The 13453-nt window shown below is 33.9% G+C and overlaps 1 protein-coding gene across 16 annotated transcripts; it reads left to right on the top strand.

Moving 5' to 3' along the window:
- Positions 1-303: 303 nt before the first annotated feature.
- On the top strand, positions 304-9944 carry LOC106135399 (E3 ubiquitin-protein ligase RNF8). 16 transcript variants are annotated; one of them, XR_009657135.1, is made up of 12 exons: positions 304-598; positions 1094-1684; positions 2171-2422; positions 2631-2828; positions 3182-3259; positions 4149-4262; positions 4544-4803; positions 5404-5522; positions 6509-6598; positions 7030-7193; positions 8716-9590; positions 9634-9944. XR_009657135.1 is itself a non-coding variant. In XM_060947679.1 (12 exons), the coding sequence occupies exons 1-12, from the start codon at positions 509-511 to the stop codon at positions 8862-8864; spliced, it is 2088 nt and encodes a 695-aa protein (XP_060803662.1). In that variant the 5' UTR covers positions 304-508; the 3' UTR covers positions 8865-9944. The 16 variants fall into 16 exon arrangements, 11 of the variants coding, with proteins under 11 accessions (XP_060803662.1, XP_060803663.1, XP_013191139.2 ...); XR_009657136.1 differs by lacking the exon at positions 9634-9944 and adding an exon at positions 6111-6156 and having other exon boundaries at positions 7030-7172; positions 8716-8753; XM_060947679.1 differs by adding an exon at positions 6111-6156 and having other exon boundaries at positions 7093-7193; positions 8716-9944.
- Positions 9945-13453: the final 3509 nt, after the last annotated feature.

Below are 13453 nucleotides of genomic sequence, written 5' to 3' on the forward strand. Positions count from 1 at the left end.
GCAACTTTATGACCGGACGTCAGTTTACAAATATAGATTTCTTAAACTTAAATTGTGGACGAATGCACATTGTCTACATTAAAAAACATGAATGAATGTAAAACTACTAATTATTTAAATACGAATATTTCGTCAAATAAATAAAGATGAAATAAGATAAAATGTACGCACTGTACCAATTATGTCAACACTATGTCAAAATGCACGACGCGTCTCTAGAATTTGTATCCATGGCTGCAAAAGTAGGTAAATCGAAAAGAAAAATTTGGTTTTAGTCTCTGACATTAGTTATTATTTGTGGTGTTAGTCTACGGATTTTGTTGTTTTCTCACAATTTTCTTATATCAGTTGTTTTGTTTTGAATTTTGTTTCACGTTTGTATTGTCCCAGCAAAATATTTTTCTTGTATTTTGAGATTCGCTCGCATTATTGTGATTTGTATAGCTTATAAATTTTCTACCCTGATATGATAAAACAATGAATAAATAAATTTTAGTTACCTACAAGTATGGAAGAAACTATACCTATTTTAGTTTCTTGTAAGCCTCTGAAGCCAGAATTTGAGAAATTAAGTAAAATTCCTTTATCCTGTACCGAGGTTAGTTTCCAATATACATAAAAGTCAAGATAAATTAAAATGTTTGCTATGAAATAATGGTGTTTTAAAAGTTTGTTTTGAATGTAATAGATTAACCTCTACCCAAGTAACCACAATTGGCCATTAATTAGGAACTTTTTAGCCAGTGTAAACGTGGCTTAGTGAATAGTAAAACAATGTTTGGTTAAGTAAAGAAAGAATATCTCTAAATGGATGTCTTAAAAGAAGCCAAAAAGAGAAAGTATTAATATAAGATCATCAAAAGTAACAGGGCCACTTGATATTGGGCATACTAACCATATAAAACTAGCAAATCTTCTCACACTGTGGCATGCTTTACATATAGCTTGCTTTTTAAAGTACCTTGAGCTTTGAACCTGATGCACAATCATGTTGTCATGACAAGTAATATTTCAGATATAAATGGCACACATGTTGTCATGAGTTGTACATATAATCTCATTTTCTAAATATCATTTTTGATTGCTTTTTTAGTTTACTATTGGAAGGGGTTTGAAGAACTCTGTTGTTATACCATATTTGGCTATATCTAGAAATCATTGTGCAATAAAGAATAATGAAAACAATGACTGGATCATTGAAGATTTCAGTTCTTTTGGTATATCAATCAACGGTGAAAAGTTAGGGAAAAATAAATTAAGAATACTTCATCATGAAGACCTGATTACCTTAGATCTTTCTGAAGAATTTACATACAAATTTATAAACAATTCAGACTTTGAAGTGCCAAGTAAGAGGAGGAAATTGGAATGTACAAAGGAAGATTTCATTGATAATGTGAAAATAAAGTTTGAAGAATCTCAAAGTTACGAAATAAAACATATAGAGGACAAAATTCAGAATGCGAAACAGATGCAGACAACATCTATGATATTAAAGCAGCAACTTCAACTTGATATGAACAGGAAAATTCAGCAGCTGGAAAGTAAATATGCTGCTCAGATAGAGAACTTGAAAGGGGAGAAGAATGAAGTGGAGAAACTGAAAGCAATTCATGTGGCGGAAAGAGATGCTCAGCTAGCTGCCATCAAAGGGGAGATGGAAGGAAAAATTGCTGAGTTAATGGTAGGTTTCACTTTTTTTAATTCATATTGAGGGCTACCCTCTCCCTCCCACTTTACAATCTCAACTCAATTAGAAGTAACATATATTATCACTGAAAACAATGGACAACCAACACTATAAATGTGAGAATAAGAATTTTGATAAAAAGTCATATCCATAAATACATATCATATAATCAGGTCTTATGGGGTAGACAGATAAAACAGTCCCACTGAAAGGCCACACTCAGCTCCATGGCTCAATAATGGAAGTCTACCCATTGCCTAAAAGGAGAATCACAGATCTATTTGCCTATCCCTTGAAGACACTCACTTTCTTTTATATGAATAAATTTCATAGAAATGTTATGTGTAATAATTTCATAGAAAAATCATTTTACATACAGTTTTAAAATAAAAAGAGATATGGATGAGCACAGATAAGTGTAAGCAATTAGGATTGTAGTGCTTACTATTGAAACATTAATTAAGTATTCATAATTTGCAGGAACAAATCGAAAAACATAATGACGCAGAATCTGAGCTTTTGAAAGAAAATAATACGCTTAAAGAGAAGTTATTGAAAGAACGTGAAGAGTTTTTATCTGAATTGAACCGTAAGAACTCCTCAAAAGAAGAAATGTTAGAAAAACTGGAAGCAAAAATAAAAGAACAAGAGGAAATCCGCACAAAGGAAAAACAAGAGTTAGAAGAAATGCTAAGAAAAGAAACTGAGCAGCTGAGATTGGCTAAAGAAAAAGTGAGTTTTATGTATTTCTATTACTACTGAATCTTTTAAAAAAAAAGTGCAAATTTGACTTAAATTATGTACAAACATTGCACTATTTCTTTCACATTCTTTGAGAGATACTAGTAAAAGTAATAAAGATTAAATTTTTATGAACTCTATATACTAAGTGCAGTTTGAAATGATAAATTAGTAACGTATTAGTAATTCTTTATTTTAGGAATTAAAAGAGTTAGATGAGCAAAAGCGACTAAGGGAAGCTGAGTTGGAACAGGAACTTGAGAAAATAAGGAAGTCCTTTGAAGAGAAAGTGCAACAGACTGAGCAAGAAAAACAAAGGGCTGAACAGCTTCTTAGTGAGCAAATGGAACAGATGAAGAGATTCAATGATGAGGAAAAAGCTAAGATGGAGCAATTGGTATGTGAACAGAGTTTATAATTAAGTACATTCCCTAGAAGGAAGTGTCAATATTTGCTGAAAATAAGCAGATTACAGACTGATTTGCCAAACTTGTAAAAATGAGAATTATATGGGTCAGATTGGATAGACTAGTTTTAGCACACAAAACACTGTGTCCTTTATTTTATTTTACTGTCCTTCCTTACTGTTTTTCTTAAAACTAGTTTGCCTATACAAACATACATATAGTCATGTTTATATCCCTTGTGTGGTAAACAGAGCCAACAGTCATAGACTGCCTTTTTCTGTAAATATGTTTTTATTTTACCCTTGTGAGAATAAAAATTGAATATTATTTTCTATATTTATAGGTTTTGGAAAGAGCAGCAATAGAAAAACAACTAGCAGATGCACAAGCAGAGTCTGAGAAATCCCTTAAAGATCTGAAGGTAACATAAAATATATAGAACTTATAGTTCAGAGACATTATGGTGAAAGGTTAGGTCAGAAGTATACTAAACTGATGAGCTTAAAGCAAAACATTGATGTGGATGAAACAAATAAATATACATGATTGTGTCAAGTAAAAATATGTAGTCTTAATTATAATTCTAGGTGAATTAATCATATCCTTGAAGATAATACGAGGCTATAATAACCACATTCAACTCGATAACTTAATTAATCGTCTATCTGTACCAAATCGACGATTACTGCAGCGGCAAGTCAGCCGCAACGTTTGTTTGCACTTCTGACCACGCTACCATATCCCCTGCGCAATCCTCTCTCTGTCGCACGCTCTGAGCATGCGACAGAGAGGGGATTGCGTATAGAAAATGAAAATTTAAATCATCATCCTGATTGTGATATTTATTTGGATGGATGGAATAAGAAGAATTTTTTTGTTATTTTGTGAGAAAGGTGAATGTTCTTCAACTTGTTTGTTTCTGTAACTTCTTTGTTTCTTGCCCATATTATACTTGTTATTTGTCCTTTTCATTTGAAATGAAAACTGTCAAGATTTTATTTTGTTATATAAGAATTCCTTGCCAAATACTTTAAGAGGTACTATCGTTGTATTATTGGCGTAAATAAATAAATAATTAATGTATACATGTAAACTGGAAATTAAAAAGTAATATTTAACATTTTCAAATCACTTCCTATATGGCAGCACGCCTATAGCCTACCTAGAGAAAATTTAATGTGCTTCATTGATGAACGACAAAGATGATTTCCTTCTATTTCGATCATAAGTCAAAAATAAAAGATTTAAGTGAGTCTTGTTCTTAGCCTTTTTTTCCAACTATCTGTTTTTATTATTTGATTTTGTTTCAGACACGAGTCACAGAAAGAGAAACAGAGTTAGCAGCTTTGGCAGCTGAAAGGATTGAGCAACAAGTAGAGCAATCTAGTGGAGTCATCAACTCTTTACAAGAGCAATTAGAAAAGGTAAGCAATGGTATATGTTCCTATTTGTCCTGTTTGATAATTTTGATATATTATTTACTTTAAGGTTATCTACATAAAAAATTGTATCTTAATTCATAGAATGAAATGGAAGTAGCTTCCTGTTATTGCCTGACCAGCACAGAAAGCGCATTTGTTCTATATTATTCCAAATTCCAGCATACAAATGCTGACAAACATACATATTTCTTGATTATAGTTAGTCTCCCTATGAGAATGTGTCTATCGCCAGGAGGAGTTAATCCATCTTGTATTCCTTGCAGGTAAAGAAACAGCTGGAGTCCGTAGAGAACGAAAAAAATACTCTGCTTGAAACAATGTCCCTGCCCGAGGTTCAGGTTAGCAGCGAAAGCTCCTCGAAGCAGATGCTGGCTGCAGTCGGGGAGGTCATGGAGAGCGAGCTGCAGTGCAGCATCTGCGCGGAACTGTTCATCACAGCGACCACACTTAATTGCTCGCACACTTTTTGCAAATATTGTATCACAATGTGGAAGAAAAAAAAGAAAGACTGCCCTATTTGTAGGTGAGTACAAACATATAAGTAATGTACGGAAGCCAAATTATTGTTTTATATGTGATAAAACTTAATTATCGAAAATGTCATTCCGTTTGTATTATAGAACCCGAAAAGATAAGCAGCTTTGGCAGTGCCGTGTGGTTCCTGGCACCAATACCAAAAAAGAATAGGACCACTCCATCTCTTTCCCATGGATGTCTTAAAAGGCGACTAAGGGATAGGCGATGGGCCAGCAACCTGTCACTATTTGAATCTCAATTCATCATTAAGCCAAATAGCTGAACGTGGCCATTCAGTCTTTTCAAGACTGTTGGCTCTGTCTTCCCCGCAAGGAATATGGACGTGACCATATGTATGGATGTAAAAAGACACAAAATCATTACAAGTTAATAATTTAAAATTGACTGTACTTTTCATAGAACATCTCGGTTATGGGTAAGCTGATGAAATGTCCATTGCACAAATCATAGACGAAATGTATCAAATGACTGTTCAATTACCGCATGTGTGGCAAAATGTATTTTTTAACTAAGCTACTAAACTATTATTTGTGTACTGTACTACTATGTATTTGTGAATTAATTACATTTAATGACTTTTTTTTAGATCTCACATTCTATCAGAGTGCAAAAGCATAGTCATAGATTCATTTATAGAAAAGATGGTACAAAATTTAACTGAAGAACTAAAGACGAAAAGGCAGGAGCTACTTAAGAACAGAGAAGGTAAACTTTATCTATAAATAAAGTAATTTAAAGACATTCCTTTCATTGTTATTGTACTGTTTATTAAAGCATGTCAATCTTCACTCTTCCTTCAATGCTTATCTATTATAACCATAATATAATGCAGTTCTGCAAGCTATAAAATCTCAAGGCTTGGCAATGTGTTTATAGCGAGAAACATCTGTGAATACAATATTACTTTTATTTTCGTCACATCAGACCAGGCATGTGTTATAAACAGGGATCACCAAGAATGGTGCCGTGTAGTTACCGGCAAGCCAAAAAGCTGAACGTGGCCGATCAGACTTCAAGGCCGTTGGCTCTGTCAACCCCGTAAGAAAGAAGTAGCTATATGTGTGTATCACCAAGAATCTAGAATTTCTGAGCGCTACAAAAAGTCACTGGCCACATGTAAACAAACAATGCAGCTTCATAGCAACCTAATTACAAAATTTTATAAATAAATATTATCTTTTTTAATACTTATATCAAATTGGTGAAAAAATCATTTTGTACCGTAACCTATAGACGTAATTAAATAATAAGAAAGTAGTACCTACATAGCTGATGAAGCTGTATTGTTTACAGAACAGGAGTTACAACTGTGGCGACAGCCCAGCGCATCCACCAGTAGGTATGAATCTATTTGTGTATGGATTTATTTTCACCAATTTTATGTAAGTAACTCTATATGAGTACGAAACATTGAATGTGAATGTAACATGCATAGATCGACTGATTTGTAACTAAAAGATATAAGCATCTTGTGGCAGCTAAAGTAAATTTATTCACATAGAGTACCTACAGGCCTTGACACATATTTGTTTTTGGAAGATTGCATAAAATGATAGATGACGCACAAGAAGTGTGCAAGGATCGTGGAAATATTGTCAGTACCGAATATATTAGTCTTACTAAATAATGTAATATATGTCTATGAGTTTGGCCTTCTTGTTCAAAGACTAAAGCATTCCGTGATGTTGCAGAGGAGATCACAGCTATGAAGAAGAAGCCAGCTACGAGAACATCGACACGTACTTCGAATACTTCGAGGCGGAGGACTACGAATATTACCCGTAAGTAAATATTTTGTTGGGTTTTTACTACTTTATAACCCTTTTAGCTAGCGACGTAATATCTAAAGACCCACAATCCCGCTGAAAAATCATATGAGTTTTAAAGTTCCGGGTTCAAATCGTATAGATAATAGACGTAACTTTATAAATGTATGTATGTTCATATTATAATATATTCTTAGAAAAAAGGGAGAATATGACAGAATGTAATATTTTAATTGGAGGAGAAAAAGTGGAACAAGTGAAAGAGTTTGTATACGTAGTATACGTAGTAAGTTTACAGCAGATGGATTGTGTGATAGTTATTGCGATAGGAGGAATACCAGTAAATAATATTGTTGCATGTAGAACACGTAGTATAATTTATACTTCGGGGCTAGCTCAATCTGTGTAAATCGTCTCGTCCATATTTATTTAATGTAACCAATAAGTTCCAGCAGCGATGATTACACCGGCTTCTACAGCTGGCACGTCTAACCGCTCGGCTCCGATAGCAGTGGTGGACCTGACGGCGGCGACGGCGCCCCGCATCGTGCCCCGGCCGCCGCCGCCGCGCCCGCCCGTCGTCGTGCTGGCGTCGGGGGCGCGCCCGCTGGTGAGTCTGCTTGTAACTTTGCAAGGAACAGTAGGTACTGTAATCAGCGCGGCTTCGCAGCGTTGTTTCACGCAAATTAGACGGCATCGGTAATTATTAGAATTAGTAAAGAACAAAAGGCGTGAATTGCCAATCGTATCCGAAAAAACCGCATTCAAATCGGAGCATTATTTTTCGCGTAACGGGAGTATAAATATAAATTTAAAAAAAAGCAAGTTTGGTTTCTATTGGTCATAATCTATATATATAAAACTCTTCCGTTACTGAGTGACTGACTGACAGACAACGCACAGTCGAAACTACTGGTCGTAGACAGCTGAAATTTGGAATGTAGGTTCCTTGGGATATGTAGGGGAGCACTAAGAAAGGATTTTTGGAAATTCAACCCCCAAGGGGGGGAAAAGGGGTAAAAACGTTTCTATGAAAAATCTTATTCCTTGGGTTTATAAACTTGAAACTTGGCATGAACACGTACATAGGCAAGTAAATATGTTTGACATTATAAGTTTTTTCAAACTACCCTCCAATCGTGATTTAGGGGGTGCGATTGGGTGACTGATTTATTAACGCACAGCCGAAACCGCTCGGTATAGGAGTCTGAGATTTTGAACAGAGGTTCCTTTAGTAACATAAGTGAGCACTAAGAAGGGATTTTTGAAATGTCAACCCCCAAGGGGGGGAAACGGGATAAACTGAGCCGGGGCTGCGGGAAAGTTCTAACGAGATACCGTGGCCCCGGAACGCAAAGGGCAACTGAAGGAACGAGGTGGATTTTAGTCAGTAAAAGTCTGACACTCCCTTCCGTTCCACCCAGAGCGGGAGAGGTCATTTGATGATTTCCCATCCTTAAAAAAAAAGACTTTGTATGACAACTTTCAGTCGTCTCTTTAACATACATAATAACATACATAATTATGTACATACATGCAAAACATTAATAACATCACGCCTTTAAATCCCTATTTTGTGTTAACACTACCCATACAAACAGCTAAAAGGAAACAAGTGAAGAGACGAAATTTGTCCGCATCCATTTTCACCTAAATTCTTAACGTTAATGAGATTTACTTTTTATTATCAGGTCAACCTAATAGCCTCACATGTACGTATAACTTCGTAAGAATTTTCTTTCAACTCCTAACCGTTGAGGAGTTGTACCTTCCATCATCAGCTCATTCACATGGGATGATGACTATCAGACTATATTTGTTTACACATGTAATCGATAAACTCCGAAACTACTGAATCGATTTCAAACATTCACCATTAGAAAGCTACATCATCCCTGAGTAACACAGGCTATATTTAATTCCAGTTGTAACAAGATATCAGCCTGTGGAAGAAAAAGCCCTGTCGAGATCATTAAAAAACGCTATATATAACCGAATTACACGTGGGCGAAGCCGCGGGCGGAAAGCTAGTATAGATATATATGACCAACCATATCGATTGCTTGCCAATATCTTTCAAGTAGAGTCATCAGTCAGTTACAATTTTATTGTATATGGATTTTATTTAACAGATGCAGCAGCAACTGGCGCGGCCCGTGCAGGCAACCACCGCCGACGGCAGAACATCGCAGGTGTACCTGGTTCCCATTACGGCGGCTACGGCCGCTGCTTCCATTGCGGCGCCCGCGGCCATTGGGTCCCCCGCTGCCCCTTCAGATAACTCTAATACTAACTAGTGTAATCTTATGTCGTTAATTACGTCCAAGTTTTATTGGGCAATTTCTCAGGCCTTTTTAAGGGTTATCATAGATTAAAGTCTTTATTTTTCATCGTTTTACATCGACAATGAGATTCTACGAGTTCTTATGAGCTGAATTATATTATGCATATGTAAATCGACTATGTATTAAATTTTCAGGCCTTTTTAGAATGTCATTCCATTTTATCTTACTACGTATACCTTCCTATCTGTAGCTAAGCTCAGACTAAGGAGTGATCTGTATTTGAGCCGACAAAAATATTGACGAAGTCAATGAATAGCCGCTCCATCTAGTAAAAATTTCAATATTAACTACAGAAAGAAACCTATGATGCGCGTAGCTTACCACGTGCTTGCCAAAAGTTAGAATCTCAAACATTTCTTGCCTATAGGCACAGTTATGGAGATATATTAACTCCATTTATGTTTTAGTAAATGAATCTATCACGAAAGTTTTAAATTTAATCTTTGTATAGAATTTTACTGGAAACTTTTATATTGGAGGTTGTCTCAAAAAATGCTTCGCATGTCTAAGTAAAGGTTTTGCAAACATAAAGGGTTATAAAACTTTAGGATTCTATTACTGAAACTTCGTTGTCCATCTGTCTGGGTGTCACCAAGCTGTATCTCATGAACCATGATAGCTAGACGGTTTAAATTGCACAAATGGTTCTGTTTGCCATATTTGTTTTTGATATTTCGTTGCCACTACAATTATAAATATTTAAAGGACTCCCTTACAACAAGCGGGAAGTTTTTCCTTTGCTCAATAATTATAGCGGCATGTAGATACTTGAAGTATTCACAAAACAAATATGGACGGTACGGAACCCTTCGTGCGAGAGTCCGACTCACACATGGCTACTTTTTTTTGTTGGTATTTTGTAATGTGAAAAAGCTCGCCAGCTTTGCGACGACAATGATTTCGGGCAGTTTTGGGGCCATGTGTGTTATTATTTTGTTTTCATTAAAATAAAAATTGTATTAATACTCAGTATTATAGATCAAAAAATTTTACAAAAATATTATGTATTGTTAGTTATGTTGCCTTTTTATTTATTTTTTAAATATAAAATTTATGTTATTCCCCATACCTTTATATATATAACTTCATATCACTAAGGTTGATAAAGCATGTCATAACTTCATTGTCACTTCTTAAGTATTTTTGAAGTAAAGCAAAGTTAAAGTGAGGGACATGTAATAATAACGTTCATGGGTAAATCTTGAGATTCGGCGTATTCAGTTGATTACCCTCGCAAAATTTATTTTTATAGATAGATAGTAAAAAAATAGAACATAAAATTTTACTTCATTCTTGATATATATAAATCATAGGCATCACGTTTGGTTGGGTGGTTCCTGAAATATAGAGATATTCAAAGTTTTGTGGACAGAGGAATCAACAAATGGTGACATGTTGTCAAACCATACGTTTTGACAATTATTAAGCGATATATGTATAGTATCCTATAATAATGAATAAAAATTTTGAATTTTTAATTTGACAAAGGAATCAAAATAGAAACGATAATTAGAAAAAAAATAAGTTTTATTAATAATTAACAGTAGGTAATTATTTCTACATAAATTTAATGAGTCTTTTAGTTGCAGTAGTTGTCACATTGTACATAAAGCACTATTAAACAAAAATAAAAAAATGCTAAAATCCAACTTCTCCTTGAAAGTAAATCAAGTAGCAAATTATTCATAATAAAGTATCGGTACAAACAGTTTGAAATGAAGTGATAAAAATATTATAAAATTAAAAAATATTTTTTCCAGTCTGTGACGTTCGACGAGTCGTTTTTTCTCTAGTAGGTATTTCTTCTCTAGATTGTTTTGGAGGCATGGCTGGAGTCTGAAATACAACATGCATTGGTGGTTTTAAAGCATAGCATTACTGAAATAGAAAGTAGCGTGAATTAACAATAATAAATACTTTTTAATGTAAAGAATGTATAAGACACTAGCGGAACCGAATGACTTCGTTCTGTCAAAAAAATTTGTAATATGACAGTTTTTTGTTCCTATCTATTAGGTTAGACCTACATTGCTTAGACAACAGTGAACTTTATACATTAGCAATAAAACTCAAATTGACTGTTCGTATTAGTTAGAAAACGTTTGTATGGGAAATAGAAAAATGCTGTTTTGAAGATTTTCCCGGCAATTATTCTAATTTTTCTCACGTTTTAAACCTTCCCTAGACCTCCACGAATAATTCAAGACCAAGATAAGATAAATCCGTTAGCCGTTCTCGAGTTTTAGCGAGACTAACGAACAGCAATTAATTTTTATATTATGTATAAGACATAAGGTATTTGCAAGAATTCTGCCTAGTTTTAAGGAAAATGAGGATTTTCTTTCTTTAAAATAATAAATTTCGATAACCCTGGCGCAAATAAGTACCAAGGGGATCAATGCCAGCGATTACCGATTGTGGTAAAATATTTTAAATTATAATAATAAAATAAACAAATAACGATCATTAAAAGCTATACCATAATAACAGCACATAATTCAAATCAAATTAAATAACATTTCAATCTGTCCAGGGTAATCAACGACCTAGTGAAACAAAACGAGCGACGAGTAGTACAATCATCCCCAACGATGTTCGAAACGCTACTAGCGGTAGCGGCACCGATGCGTTGACATTATGTACTCCTCTAAACTAGAGTAAGATCCCAGAGCCGTAAGACACAACTTATTTTCTAAAGAATGGATCTTTCGATTCTCAGTAGTCTTTCATGCACTTTTAATACCTGCATGTTTGTGAGACTTGCCCGGTGACACCTGCGCAGGTACCAGGCGAGAAAGGTAACTAAAAATCACAGTTACTTAACTTAAATTTTTATGACTGATTTTTATATATATTTTATAGAATATTACTCTGAAGTCATATCAGAGAAGTCAGACGCTTTCCATGCGCCAGAACTTTTGTCAGACGCTTTAAAGCTCTATCAAAAAAAAATTAACTTAATTTATTTTTAAATGTCTGACTTTTATATATGTTATTCAGATAACTATTACAAAGTTGTATTAAATCAGTCAGACAGTTTGTAATGACCAAACACCCCTTAAACACAAGAATTACTCAGCCTCGAGTATGAGCGTGATAGCACAATGCGGATGCGCGTCAGAGTAAAATATCTAATATTTGAAAAGTACTTACTGTTTTCAATTTCATATTTTTGCATATCTATTCAAATACCATGAAAGGGTATAGCCGGATAAGTATGACGATCTGGCCTCCAAATGAGAACCTTTATCGAAACTTATGTTCTAATATCGCCTTGATGTACAAACACAATTTATGTACTTTTCGCGGCCAGCTTTCGCTTTGACCTTGAGATATGGGAAAAAATAATCGCACGCATGACTTTTATTCAAAGTCATATATCTCAAAAATTAATTACGCTAGAGAGATGAGACCAACGCGAGTTTTTGGATTACATTGCAGAGTATATCATATATTATTTTCAAATTTTTAGAGTATATTTATATATAAAAAAAATTAAAAAATAAGTAAATCATAATTTTTTTTTCATGTTCTCTGAGACTTACAATCACGAAAATAATATATGTTTTGCTCCTTTACGTGCTCTATTACTCATAAAAATTTGGTAAAAAAAAAGTTGGTGCAACACTTTGAAAAAAAAAATAATGTGATTAGCGCCTTCTACTATACCCTTGTTCTATAAGGCCTACATTACATTTTATTCATTTTTTCGAAGTGTTGCACCAACTTGATTTTATTCACAGGCTCGTATCAATTTTCACAGGCTTTATCTTACTTGGCCGAAATAATGGACGATCAAAATAATCTTTTAGTACAATATGTGAAATCAGCATCTAATATCATTAAAGCAGAAGTAAAATCAAGGCATATAAATAGTAAAGTCTATCGTATTTACATTCACTATATTTCCGATGGTAATGATTACAATAGTATTCTCCGTTATTGGTGTGATTGTCCCAATGGCAACCGTACAGTGGGGTGCTGTTCACATACAGCAGCTATTATTTATTATCTGTCATATGGACGATATTTTGTCCTAAATTTTGCGTCCTTCTGAAGTCCTCACTAAAATATTTGCTACTCAAAATGTTCCAGTAATAATTAATTACAATAGTGACGATGATTAATTTTTTTCTCTTTTTTCTATTTTGATTAACACGAAAAGTAATAAAAGTTGTGATAAATATTGGACATTGGTTATTTTTTCTTTTCTTTTTGAACAATTATTCCAACGCTTATCAAGTTGGTGCAACACTTCGAAAAAATGAATAAAATGTAATGTAGGCCTTATAGAACAAGGGTATAGTAGAAGGCGCTAATCACATTATTTTTTTTTTCAAAGTGTTGCACCAACTTTTTTTTTCCAAATTTTTATGAGTAATAGAGCACGTAAAGGAGCATAACATATATTATTTTCGTGATTGTAAGTCTCAGAGAACATGAAAAAAAAATTATGATTTACTTATTTTTTAATTTTTTTTATATATAAATATACTCTAAAAATTTGAAAATAATATATGATATA

The sequence above is a fragment of the Amyelois transitella genome, chromosome 14, assembly GCF_032362555.1.
Source record: "Amyelois transitella isolate CPQ chromosome 14, ilAmyTran1.1, whole genome shotgun sequence".
Classification (NCBI taxonomy): domain Eukaryota; kingdom Metazoa; phylum Arthropoda; class Insecta; order Lepidoptera; family Pyralidae; genus Amyelois; species Amyelois transitella.